Source organism: Epinephelus fuscoguttatus, linkage group LG4 (genome assembly GCF_011397635.1).
Source record: "Epinephelus fuscoguttatus linkage group LG4, E.fuscoguttatus.final_Chr_v1".
Classification (NCBI taxonomy): Eukaryota; Metazoa; Chordata; class Actinopteri; order Perciformes; family Serranidae; genus Epinephelus; species Epinephelus fuscoguttatus.
This window is the reverse complement of record NC_064755.1, coordinates 28900076-28927303: the sequence shown is the minus strand read 5'-3', so window position 1 is coordinate 28927303 and position 27228 is coordinate 28900076. Positions and strand designations below refer to the sequence as shown.

The following is a 27228-nucleotide window of genomic DNA, read 5'->3' as shown; positions in this document are numbered from 1 at the left end:
GTTCGGGTCTCAGGGGGATATAGTTCATCTCACCACAGATCACACTCTGCCTTTTTATTTTCTGTTTATTTTATTTATATTTAATGAGTAAAGTTTTTCCTTTAAAATGTATGTCTATAATTTTGTAATAATACATTGTTGTTAATTATTTCTAAGTTTTCATTATCTTACATTGTAATTGTGCTTTGGCAACACATAAAAAACGTCATGCTGATAAAGTCTAGTGGATTGAACTGAACTGAGAGAGAGAGAGAGAGAGATAGGGAGAGGTGCTCATTGCAGCGCGCGCACACACACTCGCGCACGCTCCCGCATCTCCCCGGTGGAGGCTCGAGCCCAGTTGGCTGATTCCTCACCAGTCTCACTCTTCTTTCCCTCTTTCAGAATATCGTGATCGCTTTTTGTTGGCTCCCTGCAGCCATTTTCACAGCCCACACCGTCTGCTGTCTCCTCCTTCTTCTCTTTACTCCCCGCAGCTGATCTTTGTTTTCCATCCAGCCACACGGGTCCATCCATGTCTGGAGACCGTCTTTATTCCGGAGGAGGATAACAGCTTTACTGCGGATACATCTGCGGAATGTGGTGCTTGAGATAAATGACAGGATACATGGAGACAACAAAAGACTGCGGCTGTGACAAACTTGTGCGAGGTAAGAGACCGGCATATATCCTTGTACATTAACTCAGGTGAAGGTTACACTCCAGCTCTGTGCTGCTCACCTGGGATCTTTTGTTAAGGAGACACACAGCTCACTGGGGACTCACCTGCTGCTGCTCACACCAGGAGTTTAATTAAAGTTTCTCCTATAAACAGAAGAGAAACAAGACACTTTGACACACACACACACACACACACACACACACTGACTCAGTCCTCCACCTGCACCCCTGCACTGCAATACTGCAAAATGCTGACACTCCACACTCCAAAGTGGAGATGCTTCATGGTGGCTTCCTCCAGTGGTGGATCAAGTATTCAGATCTTTTATTTAAGTCAAAGTAGTCTAGCGATGTAAAATACTCCACCACATGCCAGTGCAATATTTTACCACTTTCTGTGCAGCTTTACAGTCAGTGTAGCTACTACACACCATGTGTGTATTTCAGTTGTCCTCTGCAGCTGTGAATCATGGTCATACAGTGTGTCTATAAGTGAAAGGTGTATTAAATGTATATAATTTTATATTATTCATATTTTTACATTACATTATTTATATTATATTATTATTGTATTTATTTTTATTTAATCTAATTTATATTTTTGTAATATTTCTGTCCTTTTTTTTTTTTTTTTTTTTTTTTTTTAGCTCTCGAGCACCTTTTGTTTTTTGCATCTTGCATCTCACTCTATAATGTGTGAATTTCCCCAGTGTTGGATTAATTAAGTTTTATTGATCTATCTATTGCAAAACATGTCACTTAAGTGAATGTATGTGAGTATTATCAGCAAAATGAACATATAAATCAAAAGTTAAAGTACTCATAAGAACCAAAATGGCTTATGTGAGTACTAAACTATATGTATTATATGTATATTACATTATTGGGTCATTACTGATACAGGCATGTGTAAGTAGCTTTTTATTGTTAGAAGTTAACATGGAGCAAATTTTTATCAGTTTGTTTTTTATAATTAAAGTTTGTATTGGTTTGAAAGGCTCAGTACATGGCACACATATATTACTTTCTGGGCATACGAGAATACAAGGAAAGAGAAGACAAACTAACAAACGGAAACATGTCCTCATACATTACTCTGCAGGGTTGCATAATCACAGAGTGAGTTCATAATTATGTTGGCTTATCTTCCATGTTGATATGAGTCCATAACCGGTCCCGAGGAGATACTCCTTTTTCCTGATCGCCATTTATTCTACTGTGCATACATTCATAAGATGCTAGAACCCATTCTTTCAATGTCCGGGGTCTTTGTTGTCGTCCAGTGTCTTAGAGTAACTCGACAGACAGTTATTAGACCCACGGTAATAACAACAAATACACACTTGTTTTATATTTTCAACAACTTCATTCTGTAGAGTCACATGATATGATATTATGATATTATCTATGCAGTAACTTATGTTGTGTGAGTTTCCCCCTAGCTTCTTTTACATATTTACCACATCCTGACACAATTGCATCAGGATCTTATCAGTTTTATAGTTGGCTGAATTGACAGTGAATTCCAGGAAAGAAAGAAACTCTTTGTCAAGATAATCTGTAGATATTTTGTAGTTTCTGATGCAAACAGTTCATTTGAGATATTGTTTTTAGTTTGTTTGTGTTCTGGAAGATGTTTGCAGAAGTAATAGTGTCTTGTAATCCCATGCGGGAGGGGCCAAATGATCTGGCATGACACAAAAATAAAAACTAATGGGTAATAATGCAGTGACACCTCTTCTTTTTTCACATGAATTTTAGGGAAACCCTCGGGAGGTCCCTGGAGAAGATGGCATTCTGGAGGAGAAAAACTGACACTGGTAAGACGTCTTTTGTTTCTGGATCTTAAACGATGTAGAGGAGAACAACAGGGAACAAATGGTTTGACGTGAAGACAGGTTTGAGGTGTGTATATTGTTGATAAAGGCTAAATGTAAATTGCATTTTGATCTTTTGTCTGTCAGAAGCTGGAGACACACCTTGTCTCTCAGGCAGCTTTACAGTAACTCCTCATCCTGTCCTGGTGCACCGCTTAAGAGATTAAATTAAACTGTATACAGAAGCCTCTCTCTTTCTTTGGGCGTGTGTGCGTGTGTGTGTGTGTGTGTGTGTGTGTGTGTGTGTGTGGTGTGTGCATTTATTTATCATTTGCAGCATCCTGTCATCGGTATCTGTCTGACAGTGAGGTAGTGAGTAGAGTGAGGTGACCTTATGCTTCACAGGGATGGACTCAGACTCAGATTTTTCCATGTTTTTAAATGGTATTCAAGTGTATGTAAATGTATATTTTATATTTCCATAAAATAACGAACAGTTGTCATCCCTTTGGAAAGGAACATTTTGTGTAGCTACAGAAACTGATGATCTAAAAGCTTCCTGTATCGATGTTATACTCCAGAGGAATATGGTCTGAATAACTTCCTGAGCCATTTATGAATCATTTCACTATACGCTGTTTGAACTTGCAGTCTTACTCAAGAAAATAAAATGCTTCTCCAGAAATCAGCCTGTTGGAAACACCAAGACAATACTTGTACTAGAGAAACAATATTGTGTTTACACATCTTCTGATTAAATGTTTAAGCAGACCAAAGCCTTTCTCAATAATTCATTGTCATAGTAACTGATAGCAGGGCGAGGGCAGTCTGTTGTGTGAGGAGGTCTATCCTGTTGCAGCTCTGTGCATGTGTTATGCATAATTCAACAATGATTTAACCTCGTTTGGAAACAACAGATCTAGCAGCGGGCTGCCTCGGGCATTTCTCTGCGTTAATAGTTTAGAGTGCTTTGATAAATGGTTTTGTCATGTTGCAGATGGCTTTTATTGTGTTGTTTGTGAGTGAATATATTTCCTGTATAAAAAGCACGACTAAGAATGATAATGAACCCAATGAATCACCTTGACGTACAAGCCATGAGATGAATGCCAAAGCGTGTAATTGCGGATGAAGTCTTCAGTTCTTGCGTAAAAACAGGCAGGCTGAGACAGAGTCCACATGTCCCAGACACTCTTACAGCTGTATTTTATCCAACCAATGAAGCAGACTCACACAACATATACTATAAGATATCATAAGGTGATTGATCTTATTATTTGAAAATCATGCCCTGCAAAGTTGGAGTGGATTTCTGAAACTTAGTCCATATGGTGTTTAAAGAGAAATAAGCAGTCGACGTCATGGCAGTGCACCAATGACAGGCTCACAAACCCGAATTCAGACATCCAGGGTTTCATACATCATACATCAAAAGGCCCTGACACACCAAGCCGATGGTCGGCTGTCGGTGAGCGTCACCCTGGTGTTTGTGGTGTGTGAGTCACGGTTGGCCCTCGTTAGCCCTTGTCGGCTTTTTTCTCAGCCAATTCAGCGTCTTAAATCGGTGTCAGAGTAGGCAGAGTCTGTTAATGAATGAAATCACTTTGACTGTCAGTTCAGCTCAGTGCACAAGACAAGAAATGTAAGGCTAAGACAACTGCTTTCTGCTGGTGTGGAGACTTATGTGCTGGTTGGCTGTAATCTCTGCAGTGTGTTCATATGTAACTTTCTTGGCTAAGACACAGGTGATGTGAGGCGACACAGCACTCGTCTTTTGTCGCTGCTAGTTCTTTGATGGCTGTTTGGGGTGTCTGGGCCTTAAGGAACCACTTTGGAGGTCAGGTGATGTGGACACACGGGAATACACTGAGCACTACTGTAGGACACAAGGCAGTGACAAGACGTACTACATGCAATACTTTGCAGTGATCACCTCAGTTTCTCAATACAATCGATTCCAATGTCTGCCAGTTTCACTGTATATGATTGAACCCATTTAATAAGAGGTAGTGGAAGAAAAGAAGGAGCTTTATACTATCCTGCACATTAAAATTAGAATTCAACCTGTATTGTTTCTGTTGAGAGCCTCTGAGGGCTCTGACTTTATCCCTGTACAGTATACTTTAATAACAAGGCTGCTTCCTTTAGCGAGACGATGCTCTCTGCTTCAGTGGATTAAAGAAAAGCCTTCGACAATATTGAAGTAGTACAAAGACAAGTACAAAATTCTCCCTATGAAAACTCTCACTGTTTCTTTAAACATAATGGTCTGAGGTATTATATTATTTTTAATAATTAAATTTAATAATTAATTAATATAATTTTTCTGTACTTTGACTTGTCTCTTGACCGTGTGCTCTCTGAATGTAGAGAAGGAACGCCATGTGAAAGCCAACGCACGGGACTACAATGACAAATTCTCTTATGCAGTAAGTAGATCTAAATATCAGATTCCTATAAGCACAGGTGTAGGTTGTGGTTATTTCATCAGTGCTGTTTCTGAATGTGTCATCTTCAGGACAATCACATCAAAACCTCAAAGTACAACGTCCTCACCTTCCTACCCATCAACTTGTTTGAGCAGTTCCAGAGGGTCGCCAATGCTTACTTCTTAGTGCTGCTGATACTGCAGGTAGGAGAACTGAGCTGTCTTGTTGACATGTATTTGCTTTAATTAGTGTAGGTTTTGGGGGGGAACACTGTGTGAAATTGAGTGAGCTAAGCTGCTTTTCTTTTCTAAAGGTTATTCCAGAAATTTCCTCTCTGTCCTGGTTCACAACCATCGTGCCTTTGGTGTTGGTGCTGGTAATCACAGCTGTGAAGGACGCCACAGATGACTACGTTAGTGCAACTATTAACTTTTAACAGCTCTCCTAAATGCTCCACTTTTATCTCGCATGGTAAAATAATTACTCTTTTCTTTAAACTTTAGTTCAGACATAAGAGCGACCAGCAAGTCAACAACCGGCAGTCTCAGGTTCTCATCAGGGGAAGGTACTTTATCCTCTTTCTCGTTTAGATGCTTTGTATAACTGCTGGAAAGCCAAATCACATGCATAAATTATTATGTGCCCAATATGTACTGTTCAAGGATGTTTAAGTGTTCAAAGGGACACCTCACCCACAGACACCTCACCATTTGCATGTCAAATAACTCACCCTGTGTTACGCTGAATTTCTGATGAACACCTTGTTTGTCTCGCATGTCTATCAAGCATCCGTTCACAAACTCTCACAAAACTGATGCAGTATAAAGTCTTATTTATCCAGTCATATGCTCAGCACTTCCCCCACACATGCATTTTTGCAACAGCATCATGATTTAAAACAGTAGCATGTAAGAAAATAGTAATGTTTTAGCCAAAATGCATGTGTTTGGGAAGTACGGATCATATGATTGGACAAATGAGACTTGTATCATACCGCACAAGTTGTGTGAGAGTTTGTAAACTGTTGTTTTAATACAGCTCTGCTGTTGCGGCCCTCCCTTACTTCAATTGCCCCATTACTAAAGCCCCATTTCCACCCAACACTTTCAGTATGGTACCTTTGGAACCAAAAGTAACCCTTCAGACATGGTACCTAGACCCTAGCGTTTACACAGCAAACAGTACCCTTAAATGGGGTTACTACCACTCACTACTCCATCCAGCACTCATTGTATTTCCTAATAGATGGAACTTCTGCACCTTGTTTGTTGTCCACAGAATGCTGTTGTGTGCTTACATTTTCTGAACAACATAAAACAGGCTGCAGCGAGAGTCTCTCTCCATGGGATATTTAAAAGTAGCGGCTTTGTGCTCAGTCCATAGGGACTTGGGTTGGGAACCAGAGGGTTGCCTGTTCAAGTCCCCGTCTGGACCAAATATGGAGCGTGAACTGGTGGCTGGAGAGGTAGCAGTTCCAGGGCTGCAACTAACGATTATTTTCATTATCAACTAATCTGTTGATTATTTCTTCGATTAGTTGACTAATTATTTTTATGGAAAAATGTGTTAAAATGTTGAAAAACGTTGGTCTGTCTCTCCCATACCCCAGAACTATGTCATCTAATGTCTTGTTTCATACTCTCTCCAAAGGGTTTTAGTTCACCGTCATGGGAAAGTGTGTAAAGCTGCCAATATTTGAACGTAAGAAGCTGCAGTAAGAGTATTTTGGGGTACTTTCATAGTACTTTTCTATGAAAAATGACTCAAACGATTTGTAGACTACTAAAACAGTCACCGATTATTTTAATAGTCAATAAGTCATCGATTAGTCGACTATTCATTGCAGACCTAACCAGTTCACCTCCTGGGCACTGCCGAGGTGCCCTTGAGCAAGGCACCAAACCCCCCAACAGCTCAGGGCGCCTGTCCATGGCAGCCCCCTCACTCTGACATCTCTCCACTTTGTGCATGTATAGGTCCTGTTTGTGCGTGTGTGTATTTCGAACCTGTGTCTTAATGACAACAGAGTGAAAAAAAAAGAATTTCCCCTCAGAGGATTAATAAAGTATATAAAATTAAATTAAAAATAAAATTAAAATTAAATTAAATTTAGTCTTTCTCAGGCAAGCTCGGGGGTTTAGTGTTGCCAGAGCCCACACGACACTCCGCAACATTTTTTGTCTCTGAGTGAGGATTAGAATATATGCAGTTCACATAACCTTGTCGAAATTAATATATATAAATGCTTGAAGATCCACTCATTACTTAAAGTGTCATATAAAAACGTTGCGTGCTGATGGATTTACGTCATCAACTCATGCATTGAGCAACATTTTAAGTTAACATTCCACCTTAAAAGTGGCTGACAATTAAATTATTTTTTTCTCCCTGATTCTAAAACCCAAATCAGACCCTGAAAAGTGTACAAACACAAAATCAAACACAAACGTGATTCATTGTCCTCTGTCTCCATCGCCAGTGTAATGGTGGTTCATTTTTACACAGTGATGTGTACATTAGGCTTTAGCCTCTAACTACCTTCATCTTTTTAACAGTGTTTTTCTGCTGAGAAAGTTTGACATCCTGGTTATATCCTCTTAATGCATTTTGCAGACCCCTCTGTCTGCTTCTCTCTGAGAAAGCTTTTTCAGTTTTCCAAAAATTTGATAATATTTCTTCACGGAGTGCAGTTAGTTACAGTGTGGGCTGCATGCTTACTCCGACAGCTTGATGGACCATCACTAAGGGGCGTGGCTTAGCAAAGAGTCAATTCATCAAGGATTTTCTTTTTGATTCTGTCTTCACTGTGGAGGCATGTGAGAAACACAAGCATGTGTTTTCTTCACGAATTCAATGTAACACTGAGTGAGTCGTTGATATACAAATGGTCATTTTGTGAGTGAAGTGTTCCTTTAATTATCAGTCTTTGTTTTTCATGTTCAAGTCTGCAGTATGAGAAATGGATGAACGTCCGAGTGGGAGATATCATCAAACTAGAGAACAATCAGTTTGTCGCTGTGAGTAAACTGTTTTGTATGTTATTAAAGGATGTTCAATACTGCATCTCGTGCTCACATATAAGAGAGGTGGAGGTCAACAATTAAAGGTTTCTGCTGGGAGATTTGGAGACTGCTCGGGTTCAGTGGTGCAGGAATTGATTTCTTTTTGCCTTTTCTCACTGAGTGTTTCATATTGGTTTTACACACAGGCAGACCTCCTCCTCCTCTGTAGTAGTGAGCCCTATGGACTGTGCTATATTGAGACTGCAGAGCTCGACGGGTAAGTGCCGCACTGGTTACGTAAAGTAAAACTGGAGATTGCATTTGTTTGTTTGTGTAAAGGAGGAAACTGTGACCTTGTGATTCATGTAGTTGATTGTTCTCACAGAAAAGTAATTTCTACATTTCTACATCAACATAGACAAAATTTGTTATTTCCATTTCTCCCCAAACAGAGAGACGAATCTAAAAGTTCGTCAGTCGTTAACCGTCACCTCAGATTTGGGAGATATTACAAATCTGATGGACTTTGATGGTGAGCTGACACTTTAGGCATACACTTATTTTGACATTTGTGTGACTCTTCAAGCTTCTGCAGGTGGACGTGTTAACCCCTGTTATGAATCTTCTCCTGCAGTGATGACTGATGTCGGTAAGACTTCATTTGCTTTGTTCCTCAGGAGAAGTCATTTGTGAGCCACCAAACAACAAGCTGGATAAATTTACTGGAACTTTGTACTGGAGAAACAACAAATACCCTCTGGATAATGAGAAAATGCTGCTGCGAGGTTGTGTTCTCAGAAACACTGAGTGGTGTTTTGGGATGGTCATATTTGCTGGTATGATTTTTTTTAAACTATTTTGAGGCTTTTATTCTCCACATCCATTAGACATAAAGCTTGTTATTGTCAACGTTCTCTAATAGTTGTTTCTCCTCTGCGACAGGTTTGCAAACCAAACTGATGCAGAACTGTGGAAGGACTAAATTTAAGAGGACGAGTATCGATAAACTGATGAACACTCTGGTTTTGTGGGTAAGTTGTTTGTTGCTTTTATGTGATCCATTAATAAACCAAAACAGTTTTCTAAGAGCTTTAAACCATGATCTATATTTCAGATCTTTGCCTTCCTCATTTGTATGGGAGTTATTTTGGCCATTGGGAACACTGTTTGGGAGAGCTGGGTCGGCAGGAACTTCCAGGTGTTTTTGCCGTGGGATGAGTTTCAGAGAAGCGCCATTTTCTCTGGCTTCCTTACCTTCTGGTCCTACATCATCATCCTCAACACCGTTGTGCCCATCTCACTGTATGTCAGGTGAGAACAAAGTTTATTTCCAAAATGCCATATAATATTTCACTCCAAAAGTCAAGTTATGTTGTTCAATAAACCATGTGATTAAACCTTTCTTCAGTGTGGAGGTTCTGCGGCTCGGTCACAGTTACTTCATCAACTGGGACCAGAGGATGTACTACAGTCAGACGGACACTGTGGCAGAAGCTCGTACCACCACCCTGAACGAGGAGCTCGGCCAGGTGGAGTTCATCTTCTCCGACAAGACGGGCACCCTCACTCAGAACATCATGGTCTTCAGCAAGTGCTCCATTAATGGAAAGACGTACGGTATGGAGCTTTTTTTTTAACTCCTCAAAACGTTAATACTTATTAATCACTGTTTTAAAATCGGTCTTGGATCACTTTTAAATTATAATGATAATGTTACCAAATACTTGAGTAACTGAGATGGACAGAGAAAACAATACCAACAGTTTTTAAGAGACTATGACAAAGGAGACACCTCCATAACACCACTTGAAGACCAAAAAATGTTTTGTATGTCCCAAAGAATAGCGAAGGACCCGACTGTACCTTAAAGCACTGCCAACCCAACCCAAAAACTTTCATGTGTGTTTTAGTAAGAGTTTTATGATAGTTAGATATTTATCTGATCATTAAATGTTTTTTTTTCACGGTTTATTCTTCATATCATAAAATTCTGTCAGTACAGCTTTTATGAAAAAACTTAAAGGGACAGTTGAGCCCCAAAATCAGAAATACATATTTTATCAGTCTAGATTGCTTTGGTGTGAGTTGCTGAGTGTTGCAGGTATCGGCTGAAGGGACGCCACTTGACTTGTGGTGCTCAAAGTGCCAAAATATACATTTGAAAAACTCAACAGCAATGTCTCTTTCTAGAGATCATGACCTGACCTGGTTTCTCAAGATAAATCACAGACCTTTTTGTGAACCATTTTTTGGTGACTGAACTACACCCGCCAACCGTGCAGAGGGAAACATTCGTCTATGCACAGACAAGAGAATGTTAAGATGTGAATGTTGATGGCATCCTCTTCAGCAGAGCTGTAATGTTAGTTAGCTTAGTCGAGCTAGGTGAGCTTGCAGTAGATAGACACTTCCTCTCAGCGCACTGATATCGTTGGCACACATCACTAAGGCCAATATCTCTTACACTAACACTCGGTAGCTTACACCAAAACAATCTAGACTGATAAACAGCATTACAGATAAGATAAAAATATGTATTTTGTATTTAATTACTATAATTATGTTTGCAATTATTCAGCAGTTTCATTCTGAAAATTGGGTTAGCGTGGACATAGAACTATACTGATCCCCAGCACAGAACTGATTACCTATTACAGTGGCATACGTCTGATATTCATTACTTCCCCTTCTTTCTCTCTTAGGTGACACTTATGATGAATTTGAGCACAAGGTGGAAATAACAGAAGTAAGTGAGGCAAAACAAGCACCAATTCTAAACTCATTCTAAACAACATAAAGATAATAACTGTGTTGTTGGTTCCTCAGAAAACAGCCTGTGTGGACTTTTCCTTCAACCCTCTGTGTGACAGAAGGTTTAAGTTCTACGATGGCAGCCTGGTTGAAGCTATTAAACTGGAGGATCCTGCAGCGCAGGAGTTCTTCAGACTGCTGGCTTTGTGTCACACTGTCATGCCTGAGGAGAAGAGCGAAGGTAAACTGTGCACACGGTCCTGCTGCAGCACCAGTAATAACAGAAATAGCTGAATATATCAAAGTGGTTCTGATTGATGTTTCTGTTAACATGAAGGAAATTTGGTGTACCAGGCCCAGTCACCTGACGAGGGAGCGCTGGTCACTGCGGCGCGAAACTTTGGGTTTGTCTTCCGGGCCCGAACCCCTGAGACCATCACACTGTGGGAGATGGGACGAGCCGTCACTTACCAGCTGCTGGCCATACTGGACTTCAACAACGTGCGCAAGAGAATGAGTGTCATTGGTTAGGTCTCCCTTTAGCTTGCAAGAAGTCAACATGACATTATGCGCACATGAATCATTTAGAAACCAACAGTTTCTCTATTGACCTCCTGCATTTTTAATAATAGCTGAGACAATTAGTCTAAATCTTTATTTTCTAAGAACAGCATGAAGATGACAGTGTCTGTGTTCATGCTTCTGTTTGCATTTTGCCATATATTTGTTGTACGTATGCAAATAGGATTACAAAAGTAATGTTATGTTCTCTTGCTGTGTTGTTTCTTCTGTTTTATAGTGAGAAACCCACAAGGCCAAATTAAACTCTATTCCAAAGGAGCTGATACGATCATCTTTGACCGTCTGGATCCATCCAGTGAAGACCTCATGTACACTACCTCAGAACATCTCAGTGTAAGTGTTGTTCAATTGGATAACATCAAACTACATTATTAAATATGTGCACTATGCATCTGTATTCATAGCTCTGTAAAAATCGATAAACCAGACTAAGTATTAAAAGCATCAGCGTGTGTGCGTACATAGTACTGATTTCTGTGATTTCATGTTTCAATAGTTTTATCATAATTTCACAAAGAGCTGGATTGAGATTGTGTCTGTGTCTCTACTGAAAAATCTTATGTTTAAGCATTAAATATCACGTCCTTTGACACGGCAATGAATGATGATCCATCGCTCTTACTTTGCACGCCACAGCTGTTACATGTCTTTGTTTGTCGATCATTCTTTGCAGGAATTTGCCGGAGAAGGCCTCCGAACATTAGCTCTGGCCTACAAAGATCTTGATGAAGATTATTTTGATGTTTGGATGAAGAAGCTTCTTTTTGCCAGCACTGTTATTGAGAACCGTGAGGATCAGTTGGCTGTTCTCTATGAGGAGATCGAGCAGGGCTTGAAGGTAATATTGACATCCTTTTGTTTACACCATTGAGGTGATCGATCTCATTTGGGCTCTGCAGACTGACTGCTGTCCTCGTTGAAGCTTCTAGGAGCCACAGCAATCGAGGACAAACTTCAGGAAGGAGTCCCGGAAACGATCGCCTGTCTTAATCTGGCTGACATCAAGATCTGGGTCCTCACAGGAGACAAACTAGGTAGCATAATTCATTTAAATTAACTTAACCAGAAATTGATACTGTAAAAAGCTACTGAGATGTTATTTGTGTAAAACATTTCAGAGACAGCGATGAACATTGGCTACTCCTGCAACCTGCTACGAGACGACATGAATGAGGTTTTTGTTATCTCTGGCAACACACTGCTGGAGGTGCAGCAGCAGCTCAGGTGACACCCCCGCACCTCCACTCACAGAACAGGCTGATAATCTCACAACAACTGCAAGTCCTGACGCAGGGGTTGCCAGCCTTTACTATCAGAAGAGCCACTACTGGCCACAAATAAAAATCTGCCCAGAACCACAAAACATTTTGAGCCTTTTAATGAGGGTGACACAACCTTTTGAATCTAAATCAGCCTATTAACATCACTAATGGATTTAAATGAGCATTCATTAATATGTTTTACCACAAAGCGGCTACTCTGCAGCGGGCTGTTTATGAATATTTGATACTGTAACTTTGCAGCAAAGAAAACAAATCTATCCACATACTATTCAGTTCTCTATTTTACTCTAAGACTTGTATTTGAAATCTATAGGTAGCCTAGCTAGACTCAAAACCAGCCATCGCTATTGAGGTTTGGCAAAATTTAGGGGAAAAGGCTCCAGGCTGTAGATGTATGACACACATTTTAGTTCATGAAATGTTAAAACATTTTTTTACTCAGTGCACAGGCCACACATTTTTACAGTTAGAGGATGTAAGAATCACTTTAAGATTACAACAGTGACAATTGAAAATGACAAGTTTTTATTTAAGTATTTATATTATAAGTATTTATTTCTATATATATATATATTTTTTTTTGTAAAAGCCATAGGAAGCCACTGGAGAGGTATTTAGGAGCCACATGCAGCTCTGCAGCCGCAGGTTGCCACCCCTGTCTAGAGGAAATCTGCTATGACGCTCTTAGGGGCCATACAAATGGCACATTTTTTGTGACCTCAAATTCATTGTTTTGAATTTAGACATGCGGCAGGTGTGCTCAAATGCCAGAGTGATGCTGTCATGGTTGGCACACGTTCCTGAGCGCCAATTTTTCAGGGTGCGACAGCTGCACCCCAAGATAATCCCACTTTGGAATGCAGCAGTGCACGAGGAACAACATCATGTGACGAGGAACAACCAGTCACAGACAGTAGATATCTTTCTGTAATATCAGTCTGTGGTAAATATAGAAAAGTTGATCATTTTGGTTCAGAGCTGCCGGAACTTTACATCTGTCCCACAGACGATAGGCCTACACACTTAGAAACAGTGCCAGGAAGAAGATCAGCTTTGCACTATGGTACAGTGCTTGTTAAGGTTGCTGAGCAACCTCAGATGCAACCTGCCGCCACACTCTTGAAAGCTGGCACAATAGAAACCACAAAACTAGCGTCCAGCGCCTGACCTTGCGTTTTCAAGGTGGTTAAAGACGCGGCATGTGTAAGGGCCCTTAGGGTTCCCACAATCATGGAAAACCTGGAAAGTAATTTCACAGTTACATATTCCAGCCTTGAAAAAGTCATGGAAAGGTCTGGAAACATTGTGGAATTTGATTGTGTGTAATGAAATTGTTACTGTTGTCATCCATGGATAACCTTCCACGTAACTTAATGGCCAAAGTATTTTCTGAAGCTGTTGACGGAACACAGCTCTAACATGCATCACTTAGTTTCTCAAGTTTTTCCCTTGTCTGCCTTGTGTTTATGATAAGAGGCCCAGACTTTGGATACCTTTGGAGGCAATCTCTGTTTATTCCTGACAACTGACAGCTGGAGGTAAAAACAAAATCCTCCGTCAGTTATGACGATAAAACTCTAGCCCCTCTCCCACAGAGTACAACAGCAGAAGGGGAGAGGCAAGGCTGGAGACACCCATCTATAGGTGAGGTACCTCCAAAGGTGAATGTAGGGATACAGAAACTGAGTATAACATTTTGAAAATTCAGTGCCTGTAGGTCACATCCTATCCACTTGATAACAATAATGCTGTCATTCATTACAAGCTCAATAAAGCTTTTACAAACATACTGAAAATGTATGCTTACTTCTTTCTTCTCTCCTCAGGAGTGCTAAAGAGCACATTCTGGGCCTGAGTCGTGTCAGCAGTGCAGGAGACGTTTCAAAGGCAGATATGTTTGCAGACGACTCTGTGTTTGAAGAAACCATTATAGCAGAGTACGCTTTAGTCATCAATGGACACAGTTTGGTGAGTTACTCCAATGTGTATCTTTGAGGCATGTTCCTTTGCTGGAGTGATGATTTAATCCTCTGCTTGTTTTATTTTGGTACTGGTGCCTGAGGTTTGTTAAACAGTGGTTGTGTTGCTCTCTGCTGAGTCTGGCTTCTCTGTACCTGCTGCTGACTGTGCCGAGTCTGTAATGAGCTGCTGTGTCGCCGAGGGCCCTTGGCTCTATTACAGGTCTTCATTAACATCCATTTCCTGCTCCCTCACTGCGCCTTGAGCAGCGTGCATGATGCAGCAACAGCTCAGTGGAAATGTTACTTTGAGCTGTTGCTCGGTGTTGCCTCTGCAGGGGGTTGACGTTACAGGATGGGTAATGGTAAGGTTTAACAGGTGTGGTGTTTGTGCTCCCCCTGCAGGCTCACGCTCTGGAGCCACAGCTGGAGCACATCTTGCTGGATTTGGCCTGCTTGTGTAAAACAGTCATCTGCTGCCGGGTCACTCCGATGCAGAAAGCCCAGGTGGTGGAGCTGGTGAAGAGGCACAAGAGGGCCGTCACCCTGGCCATTGGAGATGGAGCCAATGATGTCAGCATGATCAAGAGTAAGTCTCAGAAATGAACTTACTCATAGACCCAAAGCTAAATAAACATAAGCTGTATTGTTGTGATGTATTGTTACACCCCTGTTTCAGTTTCAAAGGGCAGTGATCCACACTGTGTGTCTTCCTCAGCTGCTCACATCGGTGTTGGCATCAGCGGTCAGGAGGGGATGCAGGCGGTTCTGGCAGCAGATTACTCCTTTGCTCAGTTTCGGTACCTACGGCGGCTCCTGCTGGTGCACGGACGCTGGTCCTACTTCCGCATGTGTAACTTCCTGTGCTATTTCTTCTACAAGAACTTTGGCTTCACGCTGGTTCACTTCTGGTACGGTTTCTTCTGTGGCTTCTCAGCTCAGGTAAGAATACTGTGTGCTGTAATACATGTTGAGGTAATTAAGTACATGAACAATCCTGCGCCACAGAAAAACTGTCTACACACTGACAAATAGCTGATGGGTTCATGCAGTAACCTTTCCTCTCCTACATCCCTGCTCCTAATTGGTCATAGCGGTTAGTCTGTTAGCCTTTTGATGTCTCTTATTCTGATCACACGTTCTGCTGATGATGGTCCTGTGATGGATCATTCACTTTTTGTCACATTTTCAAATTGTGTCATCTTTTTGCACATAAAATAAATTAATGATTGATTAATTATGCATCATAAGGGCCTTGTCTACTTTTTTGTCAATGAGCAGATAATTTTACTCTGAAATGGTAATGTTGAGTTTAGCTACATGCACCTGCCATTATCTTTAGTCTGCCTCTGTGATAGCCGTGGCTGGAGGCATTATGTTTTTTTGGGTTGTCCATCCATACTTTTCCTATATCACATTTGTGATATCTCTTATGACAAAATATCATACAAACGTTTGACAGGATAAAATGATGAAGTGACATTTTATATTCAAAAGGTCAAAGGTCAGCTTCACTGTAAGATCATAATGTTTAACAAAATTGCTTTCTGGCTGATATTAAACGCCATAAGTCATGAACAAAAGGGGAGGCATTTGTTGGTTACTAATCTTGAGTGATTGTATAGACCTGACCACTTTATACATGTACATCTTAGACACTTTTGTTTTGGGGGGGGGGGTTCAGAGTGGGAGACATCAACTGTAACTTTGCACCTTTTCCTCTGAATGGAAAAATCAAAGTAAAGTCTGTATGAATAATAACAATAATAACGCCATAACTCAGAAGATTAAGAGGGATTAGAAGGGGAGATTTGGTTGTTTACTGAATTGGTGACACTAATTGTGAGTGATTTTATAGATCTTCTTTGCTGCCGGGTTGAAGGTGTTTGTGAAGCATCCATGTTTTAGAATTTGTAGCATCTTTGCAGCAACATCCATATTTGAAGCAGCGTCTACTGTCATGGCTAAATATGAGTCAACATACAACCATGACGCAGTAATTCTATGACTGTCCTCTCTCCACAGACTGTGTACGACCAGTGGTTCATCACCCTCTTCAATATAGTCTATACGTCCTTACCAGTCCTGGCCATGGGACTTTTTGATCAGGTAATACTGTTAAATATGTGACGATAATCAGTCCTGTTATTTATTTTACATATTGTATTTTTGTAGATAATTGTCTGTTTTCTTTTTTTTATTTAGTGTGCTATGGACATTTCTCTGTGGGGTTTTATTATTGTTATTATTATAATTAAGCACTGACTTGTATAATAGTAGAAATTATCTTCTTTCTTTTAAATTCATTTCTAAATTTGGACTAAAGTCCATTTATTTTTCCAGCTGAGAAAAGATACTGCTAAGTCAAACAGGTGAATATTTTATCACAGTAGACCTACTTTACTGCGTCATGATGATTCCTAATTATCTAACCCTGTATGTGTGACTGCTAGAACCCATAACCTGATTAACTCATTACACACAAACAATGCTGTATGCTGTTCATCTATCATTTTGAATTTACCATCTGCAACAATCAGGCCCTCAGTGCTTCACCCTGTCCCTGCCATTATACATAATATTATAACATAACACTCTTGATATCTGTTTCCTACAGGACGTCAATGACCAGAACAGCCTTCGCTACCCGAGCCTCTACAAGCCGGGCCAGCAGAACCTTCTCTTCAACAAACGCCAGTTTTTCCTCTGCACTCTGCAGGGGATGGGCACGTCATTCCTCCTCTTCTTTATCCCCTATGGAGCCTTCTCTGTCATGGTGAAAGAGGATGGCTCGCACTTTTCCGACCAGCAAGCGTTTGCTGTTACCATAGCAACATCCCTGGTCATTGTCGTGAGTGTTCAGGTAAGAGTGTAAACAGACAGAAATAGCCCCATGTATTAGATAAATAAACATTTATGATGAATGTATCTATTCCTAGATTGGACTGGACACACACTACTGGACAGCCGTCAATCACCTCTTCATATGGGGCAGCCTCATTGTTTACTTCGCCATATTGTTTGCAGTGCAAAGTGACGGTATATTTGGCATCTTTCCAAGTAATTTCCCATTCATAGGTAAGTTTGGCTCAGTTTTACATATATGTGAAGAAAAAAATACAGATTATTGAAAGTTGATTATAATTAAATGCGTGTGTGTCCTCAGGCACAGCACGTAACTGTCTATCAGAGAAGAGTGTGTGGCTGGTCATTCTGCTCACCACTGTGGTATGTGTCATGCCCGGTTTAGCAGTCAGCTTCCTGAGAGTACACCTCTTCCCAACTCTGAGAGATAAGGTACAAAAACTTTGATGCATCTACAGCGATAAAGACTTTATTAAGTTTCTCCCATGGCTTAATTTAAGTACATTTACACAAGCACATTTTTGAGGTACTTGTACTTGGGTATTTCCATTTTAGTTCAGGAGGAAATATTCTACTCTTTACTCCGCTACATTTTCCTGAAAGCTAAAGTACCTTCAGGTTACAATTCTCCAAAAAAGATGATCATCTTGATAAAAAAAACCCCACATTGTTAAAGATTAAACCAGCAGTTCCCAACCTTTTTGACTTGTGACCCTTGAAAAGAAATGGTGTCGAGTTGGGTCTCCTTGTCACGTTTCAGATATCTCTGAGTTGTTAGCAGTTTCCCCAAAGAGATATTTCTCCTCAAAACTTCATTAAATGACTTTTTGAGACCTACAGAGGTCAAATCCTTCAATATTCTAGAAAGGAAGCAAAGAAAAGTAAAAAGTGAATATAATCAGTACAGATCAGTGTAGCAGAACTTTATTTTTCCTTCTTCCCTGCCCCATTATTCATCTTACAACCCCTCAGATTTATCCTATATGTGGAAGTGCCTGACCTCGAGGTCAAAACTAGCTCCACCTTGACCTTGACAGCTACTTACATATTGATGCGTTAGTATTAACAATCTAAAAATGTCATATTATATGTCAGTCACGGAGGCTACTTCATGCAGAATGTATACTTTTTTAATACTTAAAGTACATTTTGCTTTAAATAATCCTGTAAGCAAAGTAGTTACTTGCAATGGAGTGTTTTTACAGTTTGATACTGTTACTTTTATTCAGTACTCAGATATTTTACTTATGTAAAAGTAGCACTACAACAATGTACAAGTACTGTATTTTGCTACTAGTAAAGTCCTGCATTCAAAATCTAACTTAAGTAAAAGAAACATGAAATATTAGCATCAAAGTATACTGAAAGTATCAAAGTAAAAGTATAGTAAAAAGTAAAAGGCCCATCTCATAATCATTTAATATATTATTGGATTCAAATTATTGATGCATTAATGTGTTCCATCACTTAAATGTTGCAGGTGGTAAAGGTGGCGCTAATTATAATTACCTTATATTCTGCTGGGTAGTGTAATCTGTACTAATACAACAAATGTACCACTTAAGTTAAGTACTAATATCTCAAAATGATACTTAAGTACAGTACTTTAATAAATGTACTTCAATACATTACACCACTGCTTATACTTAAGTGAAAAAAATCTAAGTACTTCTCCCACCACTGCTGTATTTTAACAGGTTCGTCATCTCCAACAGTCCAGAAAGAAACAAGGACCTCAGGAGCAGAACTTGAGGCGAGTACGCAGAACGAGCTCCCGCCGCTCTGCGTATGCTTTCTCCCACCAACAGGGCTACGGAGAGCTGATTACTTCAGGCAAAAACATGAGGATGAGCACAGTGTCGTCTGCTCGCTCCCCTGGAAGATCCCCGCACAGCTCCTCATGGATAGAAAACATGTTGAAGAGAAAGAACGAAGTCTCCTGCGTCCCTGATGAAAGTACAGGAGCACCAGAAAGCAGCAGCAGAGCAAAACAGACTCAGCAGCACACAGACTGAACCAGACCTGACAGACAGATAGTGTATTATACTACAGGATACCGTGAGCATGGATCCCACAGACTGAGCAGTAGGTATGAGTGTCCTTCAGAGTCCTCAAATTCAACTACACAGGTGTACCTCATATTTTTTATGAGCTTGGGTCGTACTCTGTCCAATGTTAAAGGCCAATCCAAACATGCTTATCTAAAACAAAAGCCAGCTGATTGAAAACACATAAAGTCCACACAGACATTTGTTTAATGTGCAACAGCTGGGAAATCTCAGGACAACATTATGCATGAGTTGCCAAAATTAAATAAATATTTGTCCTCCTGCATCAACCGATCCAAGTTGATCTTTAAGTGGTTGGTGCATTTACTCAATATTATTTTAATGGCATGTCAGTTTCTGATAAATAGTGAAAGTTTGGGATACCAAAAGGGATAGTTAAGTCTTTTTGAAGTGGGGTTGTATGAGGTACTTATCCATAGACAGTATATTACATACAGTAGATGTCAGTCAGTGGATGGGTCGGCAACAAAATGTTTTTTTTAGCCACCTGAAATAAAGTCCCACCTAAAAAAAAAAAATCAGTATCAGTATGCTATATTTAGAGTATTTTCACTGCTTTACCTTTCTGTCAGACAGTGATTTCCAACTGTAAAATTAAGTCATCATATCACTCTCTTCAAAGCCAGACTCCATTGAGAAAAACAGTGATTTAATATTGCTGAACAAAGGAGCTGCTGGTTTATCACTGCATTGAACAGTTAGTGTGTTTGTGTTATTGTGTGACTTTGGAGTTTAAAAAGGTTAGTTCAGATTCACCAAAGTAACACAATATCATAAACTAACTGGCTGATCGAGGCGGCAGTAGACCAGCAGCTCTCGTGCTCAGTGCATTAAAAATACTGTTTTTGTCAATGGAGTCTGGTTGCTTTGACGAGAGCACGGATGAGGAACTTTACTAAGAAACTAACGAATTCCCCGTCACAACGGGCTGTCTGACGGAAAGGTGAAGCGCTGAAAATACTCTCAATATAGCGTACACCATAACTGATATTTATTTAGATGGGACTTTTTTAAGTGACTAAAACGTATTTTAATGCTAACCCCCTCCACAGCAGTACATTGCTTCTCCAAACTGGGGGTGTGCCAACTGACATCTACTGTAGGTTATAGACTACGCATAAGTACCCCATACAACCTCACTTCCAAAAATACAACCCATTTTAGATGAAGCTTTAGCTGTCACAAAAATAATAACATATAAATGACGGGCATAAATAAAGGTAACCTCGAGCACTAGTACAACAAACTTAAATAGACCTCCGTTTGTAAAGCCTATGCACTAAAACTCTCCTCTTACCCTACATCTTAAGTGCTTAAACACAAGTGTTTCTGTAAATACTGATGTAAAGCTGCTAAATATGATGATAAGCACAACTTAGTTAGTGATTTAAAGTGGAAGCTAACAACTTTTTAAATATCAAGAGATAGCTACTGATGGCAACTGGGAAAAGCAAATTGTCTTCCTGTTGTCTTCATTATTCTATAGCCATTGCATAGTGTAATTAACATTCACAAAAAGTGCAAAAAACATGTCTATTTCCATGTTAAATACATTTTACTGACTCCTTATTTTGCCAATAAACAGTATCTCTCTGTTCGCCCTGTGCTGTGCCTTGTATGGTTCCTGTTAAAGATCAAGCTTTCTTATTTGATATTAAACAGCTCCTCTGGCTTGAGTTTATTCAAACAAATGTGTGAGCTGGAATACATGGCTTGAATCTGATATCCTTAAAAAAAATCCAGTTCAAAATACTGATTTATCACTCAGTTAAAGCAATGCACAGTTGCTGTGCAACATTTGAATGATCATTATCAAACTCCAAACGTGACAGCTGATTTAATTTGGTTTTTCCCAACATAAAGAGATTAGCTATAAAAAGCTCAGGTATTCAAACCAACAACAGTTACATCCTCTCTTCTATCTATTAAGTTTTTAGTCCATATTTAACCATAACAAGTAAAAGGGGAAAATTGTCTGGGTGAGGTACGATGTGATAAAAGTCCCTGAACAGATTTTATGCTGCAGGTACATTCAGTACAGAACAGTGTGCCTTAGACCACCAAGCCTCCACCACCACCACTGCTCTCTAATGATGAAAATGAAAATGAAATGAAAATTGCTCCTGTGCAGGAGCTGCAGCCCAGCGTGTGGTCTTATAATCAGGACTTTTCTACCCTGATTTCTACGTGGCTCTCACATCTTGAACACAGCACAACCCCAACACACTGTAACAGCCAGATTAAACATGTCGAAGTGATGCTGCTCCCATAATCACTACTTCTGAAGCACATGTAAAACCTGAAAATATTCAGCTTATTTATTTCTCCTGTCTTTGCCCTTATGAGCTACATTATGTTCATGTGTAAAATGTAAAAAGAAAATGGATGGATGGATTTTATACAGCAGCACAAATTAAACATGACTGTTATTTTATTTGTCGTCGTCTCTTTTCTGAGGTGGACAGTTAGATGGTGATTGTACAGTACAAAATCAATTTATTACAAAAGCCTTCATGATTTAAGACACAAAAAAGCATATTCCCTTTTTCATCACTTACATTCCAGAATACTCTGTAAAGAGGTAAAATGTAAAAACAAAGAGAGATTTGCATTTGACTTCAGAATCAAGAGTCTGTGTAAACATGCGTCATTTGTTTCCCCAGAGCTGCAGTGTATTTGAATGAATAATTGCTGTATAAACAGACATGGAAGATGCATTTCACTCCTCGAGGAAAATTGCAGCTCCCCCGCCCGGCTTTGACACAAACAAACTCTGTTTTTCCATCGCTGCTCTACGTGGATCAGGGCGGTAGTAGGCCTCGCTCACTGCCTGTAAGAAAGACGCCACCTTCTCTTCGGGAACCATGGAGACGGCACAGCCACCCCAACCTGCTCCTGTCAGCCGGGAGCCCACTGCCCCCGACTTACTGTCACCAAGAGAAACAAGAAAGAGGCATTAAGTCAGGAACTCAGTAAAGATGATATTTCTGAATCCAGTGTACACAGGGATACTGTACATGTATTACATGTGTATATTATGTGTATATTTAGTGCTGGCTGGTTAGCCAGCACTAAATATACACATAAAGTTTATATCCAAGTTGCTTTTCAATGTGAGGCTGTAGTTTTGCACAGTTGTGCTTTGAGCTAAATGCTAACATTGATGCGAACATGCTGATATTAAGCAGGTATAATATTTATAATGTTCACCATTTTAGTTTAGCATGTTAGCATCCATATGCTTATTAGCACTAAACACAAACTGAGGCTGATGGGAATGTCATTGTGTGCTGTTCAGGCCCATAGGAACGCTGCTCAGCCTTGCTTCCAATTATTCCCAGTGGCCACGTGCAGCTAAAAAAAACATCCCCTGCGGCCCAAAAAGCATTTTCCCCATAGACCACTGCTGTAAAATAGACGTCTGTAAAACTTGACAGAACACCTAAAACTGCAAATAAGAACAGCTATGACTCTTTCATAATGAATTTTTGATCCATGTAGCATTTACATATTTGTAAAAATTATTTTAAAATCCATGTGTCGTCACATTGTAAAGTCTATGAGCCAAACAGGAACTTGCGAACTTGCCGTTAGGGCCAGCAGGAGGAGCATTTGTTGGTTGTCTAAAACTGCACTGGTTCATATTTCATTTTACCCCATCAATTATCGGATTTAGGACTCAGGACATGATGATTATGTCCTCCTGAGTCTGTAACAGGAGTAAGCTGTATACTCACAGACAGATGTCCACCAGTTGATCCAGTTCAGGGCAGCTGCACTCATACAGGTCTCTGCAGCTTTCATGGCTCTGGTTCATCAGGTCTCCCAGTAGCCGTATGGAGTCAGACGGCGCAGAGTCACACACACTCTTAAATTGCAGCACCCGTGCAGCTTCACCATACACGTGCTTGGCTCGCTGGTAGAGCTTAAATTGTGTCACTGAGAGAGGCGGAGAGGCAGATATTTGTCAGGTTGTGTCAAACTTCCTGCTTGGTTGTGATATTATTCTATTCTTCTATTATTCTGTGACATAAAAAACACAGAGATGTTTCTGTGTACTGTTTCTCACCGTGCTGAGTGTTGGCGCTCAGCAGCTCTGTGGAAAACTGCTCGGAGGTGATGCCCAGCGCCTTGCAGATCTCCTCTCGGCTGTACGGCTCAGGATGCAACACCTCATCCACCAGAGCCAGCATCTCCTCCAGGGAGGCCTTCAGCTCCGTCTGAACCTGCACCAGCTTCAACAAGCTGCTCGAGTCCAGACCTCGCGCCTGGGCCAGCATCTGAGAACACACACCAACCCAGACGTGAGATTATTTACCTGTCTCTCCACCTTAACTGTATTAATATTAACACCCATATTTACTGAAGCTCTAACATTAGGACTGCCATTTGAAATATTAGCCATGAATCATCTTTTACCCCCCCAAGAATCAGGTTGAAAACCTGCAGACAGGATCACTGTACCTTTGTGGCGATTCGACACTCCACCACACGGATGTTAAAGTGAGAAGAAGCAGCTTTGTTCATCTCCACGCAGCAGTTGGAGATCACAAACACAGCCCCATCTGGGAGCTTGACATCAGTGGCTCGCAGAGGCTGGAAGTCGATCAGCTTTGCCTGACACACAATTAAAAAAAAGAAGTATTAAAACAAGTGGTGACTGTTGATTTCAAGTCACTCCTTGTATGGTAGGTACTTTACACCTATCAAACATACATTTGTCCTTGCATTCTTCCAGATGTATCTTTAGTGTGTTAATAGTTTCGATGAACAAATGATCCTCATCAACCTGTACAACCTGTTTGATAAAATGTAATGTAAGAAAAGGGACGTACAGTTCCTCTCTCTGCCAGGAATGAGATAGACTGGTCCATGCCGCCTCCCTCTGTGCCAATGTAGCGCTCACTTTTGGCACATATCTCAGCCAGCATCACCTTAAGGGTTACAGAGAACAATGAGAACAGGACTGAACAGAGCATCTGAAATGACAAAGACTGTCCCGGAAATTCTTGTATAGTATATTGTATTTACCTTTGTGAGTGACTTCTGATTTGCCTCCATTGTTACGAGCCCTGCACAACAAACTAAGGCACTAGAGCTGGAGAGGCCGGAGCTTGGAGGAATGGTCCCATCTACGACACAGGACATCCCGGCTAAAGGAGTGATCCCAAATTTCTCCTGTAACAAAACAGCAGGAAGGTTGATCCCTTTAATTTACTACAAAATTTTATACTAAACTGTAATGAATAAAGAGTATCTTGATCTTACCTGAATACCTTTTACTCCACAGAGAAAGTAATAATGCCACTTTGGGTTCTCTCTGTCTATGGCGATGTCCTCTGAACACGACACGGTGAAATCCCTGCAAACACATGATAATATGAACGTGTGTTTTAAGCTCCTGAGTTACCTACACAAGCACAATGTTAATATTCAACAATAATAAAAGGGTCTAAGTCTTACTTGTACTGAGGATTTGTGTTGGCCAGAGTGATTTTCCCTGAAGAGTTCACTGAGACAGCTGCCAGGATGTTTGGCTCAATGGCCATCGGAAGGACAGAGTAGCCGCAGTAGTCGATGTGCTCTCCTGTTATATATGACAGATTAGAAGAAAACGATCATTATTAGCAGAGGCCATTCATCTCTTAAGAATATTATGGAGCAACAGCCATTTTATTAGTTACACCTATTCAACTGCTCGTTAACCCAAATAGCTAATCAGCTAATCAAGTGGCAGCAACTCAGAGTACTGAGGCATGTAGACATGGTCAAGACGACCTGCTGAAGTTCAAACCGAGCATCAGAATGGGGAAGAAAGGTGATTTAAGTGACTTTAAATGTGGCATGGTTGTTGGTGCCAGATGGGCTGGTCTGAGTATCCAACAAGCAGCAGTTCTCTGGGTGAAAATGCCTTGTTGATGCCAGAGGTCAGAGGAGAATGGCCAGAGGGTTCAAGAAGATAGAAAGGCAACAGTAACTCAAATAACCACTGGTTACAACCAAGGTCAGCAGAAGACCGTCTCTGAACGTGTTGAACCTTGAAGCAGATGGGCTACAGCAGCAGAAGACCACACCAGGTGCCACTCCTGTCAGCTAACAACAGGAAACTGAGGCTACAATTCACACAGGCTCACCAAAACTGGACAACAGAAGACTGGAAAAACGTCTGGTCTGATGAGTCTGGATTTCTGCTGTGACATTCAGATGGTAGGGTCAGAATTTGGTGTAAACAACATGACAGCATGGATCCATCCTGCCTTGTATCAACGGTTCAGGCTGGTGATGGTGGTGTAATGGTGTGGGGGATATTTTCTTGGCACACTTTGGGCCCCTTAGTACCAACTGAACACGGTTTAAACACCACAGCCTACCTGAGTATTGTTGCTGACCGTGTCCATCCCTTTATGACCACAGTGTACCATCTTCTGATGGCTACTTCCAACAGGATAACGCACCATGTCACAAAGTTCAGATCATCTCAAACTGGTTTCTTGAACATGACAATGACTTCACTGTACTCCAGTGGCCTCCACAGTCACCAGTTAATAAAGTGGCCGGTGAGCAAACGTGACTAGAAAAACGTTGTCAGCAGACAACTCAGCAGGTTTAAGGAGCCTAACATTTGTTCTTTGAGGTCTGCTGTGTCTGGGACAAATACAGAAACATCAGCCAAATATGCTTTCATTCATTCCCAGCCAACTGTCTTGACTCACTAAGTAACTAACTAAATCCTAATGTATGAAATTAAATTACCTATTAGGTTGACTCTTCCGGGTGCACATGCATAGAAGAGAGGAGATTCTCCATACTTTGTTTCAAAAGTATTTTTCAGGTTTTGCAGCCTGTAGAGAATTACAAATAAAGAAATTAAGTGAGAATCACATTCATTTCCTTCTGTCTCTGTCTCACTGACAATCAGTAAATCTCTCTGCTACTCACCTTTCATTAGCGCCAATCGCGACCTTTAACTTGGGTGGGTTTGTGGCCATTTCTACCTGTTAAAAGTAACTACGCCTGGACTTCTTGTTGTCAGACAGGAGAGCTCACAGCTTTCTGCAGGTCCTGGACGCGATCAGCTGACTGTCACAAGAGGATCCGGGACACCGAGCCCGCTGACCTGCGGTCAGTTCTTAAAACATGAGTTCGGCTCAGTTTAGACGAGTTAAGTTCCTGTTTGAAACAGAGGAGCTGACTCTGAAACAGTTCAGGCTGTAGCGGCGAAAACACGGAAGTGTGTGGTGGACAGGGGGCGTGGTTAAACACGTAGGCTGTAGAGTGTATACGATGACGTCACAATATAATTTATATCAGATTATTATCAACTGGTTTGCACAAAGTTCCCATATTTGTCTTATGTTGTGTTACTGCTGTTATGTTTTGAATAAGGATGTTAAAAGAAATCTAAAAAAAAAAATAAGAATTTTAGATTTAGATTAATTTTAGATTTAGATTAATTTATCTTATCATTTTAAAACTGTATGCATTTAAAAGCAAAATTGTGCAATTTAAATATTGACCCCCTCAATTACTCATGGGATGATGGTTCAATACTTCACCATGGGACACTGGTGCCATGTCACTATTTCACCACAAGATGGGAACATAATATTAGTTTAGAATTTTTTTTAGAAACCTCAGAATTTTTTTTACTGCTTATAGTGTGACCTAAAGGTTGTTTCTGAGACACCAGTTGTGTACAAGTGCATCTACATCAATAAGGCTCTTGTGATAAAGAAAACCAAACCACGTCTCAAAAAAAAAATACAGAGGTTATGCACATAGGCCTACTACTGCTGTGATTATGGATGGCCA

The 27228-nt window shown here is 40.5% G+C and overlaps 2 protein-coding genes across 2 annotated transcripts; one reads left to right on the top strand and one right to left on the bottom strand.

Moving 5' to 3' along the window:
* Window positions 1-372: 372 nt before the first annotated feature.
* On the top strand, window positions 373-21747 carry atp8b4 (ATPase phospholipid transporting 8B4). The gene is made up of 28 exons (XM_049575050.1): window positions 373-650; window positions 2422-2480; window positions 4848-4906; window positions 4996-5109; window positions 5220-5318; window positions 5410-5471; window positions 7851-7923; window positions 8115-8185; window positions 8361-8440; window positions 8586-8744; window positions 8851-8939; window positions 9023-9219; window positions 9317-9525; window positions 10611-10654; window positions 10735-10900; window positions 10997-11185; window positions 11459-11574; window positions 11915-12079; window positions 12164-12275; window positions 12360-12465; window positions 14351-14492; window positions 14888-15071; window positions 15201-15424; window positions 16508-16591; window positions 17100-17345; window positions 17422-17560; window positions 17649-17779; window positions 19045-21747. The coding sequence occupies exons 2-28, from the start codon at window positions 2450-2452 to the stop codon at window positions 19360-19362; spliced, it is 3609 nt and encodes a 1202-aa protein (XP_049431007.1). The 5' UTR covers window positions 373-650; window positions 2422-2449; the 3' UTR covers window positions 19363-21747.
* Window positions 21748-21829: 82 nt separating this feature from the next.
* galk2 (galactokinase 2) lies at window positions 21830-26912 on the bottom strand. The gene is made up of 10 exons (XM_049575051.1): window positions 26356-26912; window positions 26170-26258; window positions 24880-25003; window positions 24685-24778; window positions 24448-24594; window positions 24252-24350; window positions 23881-24033; window positions 23486-23696; window positions 23154-23355; window positions 21830-22343 (listed from the first exon to the last, which is right to left on the bottom strand). The coding sequence occupies exons 1-10, from the start codon at window positions 26403-26405 to the stop codon at window positions 22136-22138; spliced, it is 1377 nt and encodes a 458-aa protein (XP_049431008.1). The 5' UTR covers window positions 26406-26912; the 3' UTR covers window positions 21830-22135.
* Window positions 26913-27228: the final 316 nt, after the last annotated feature.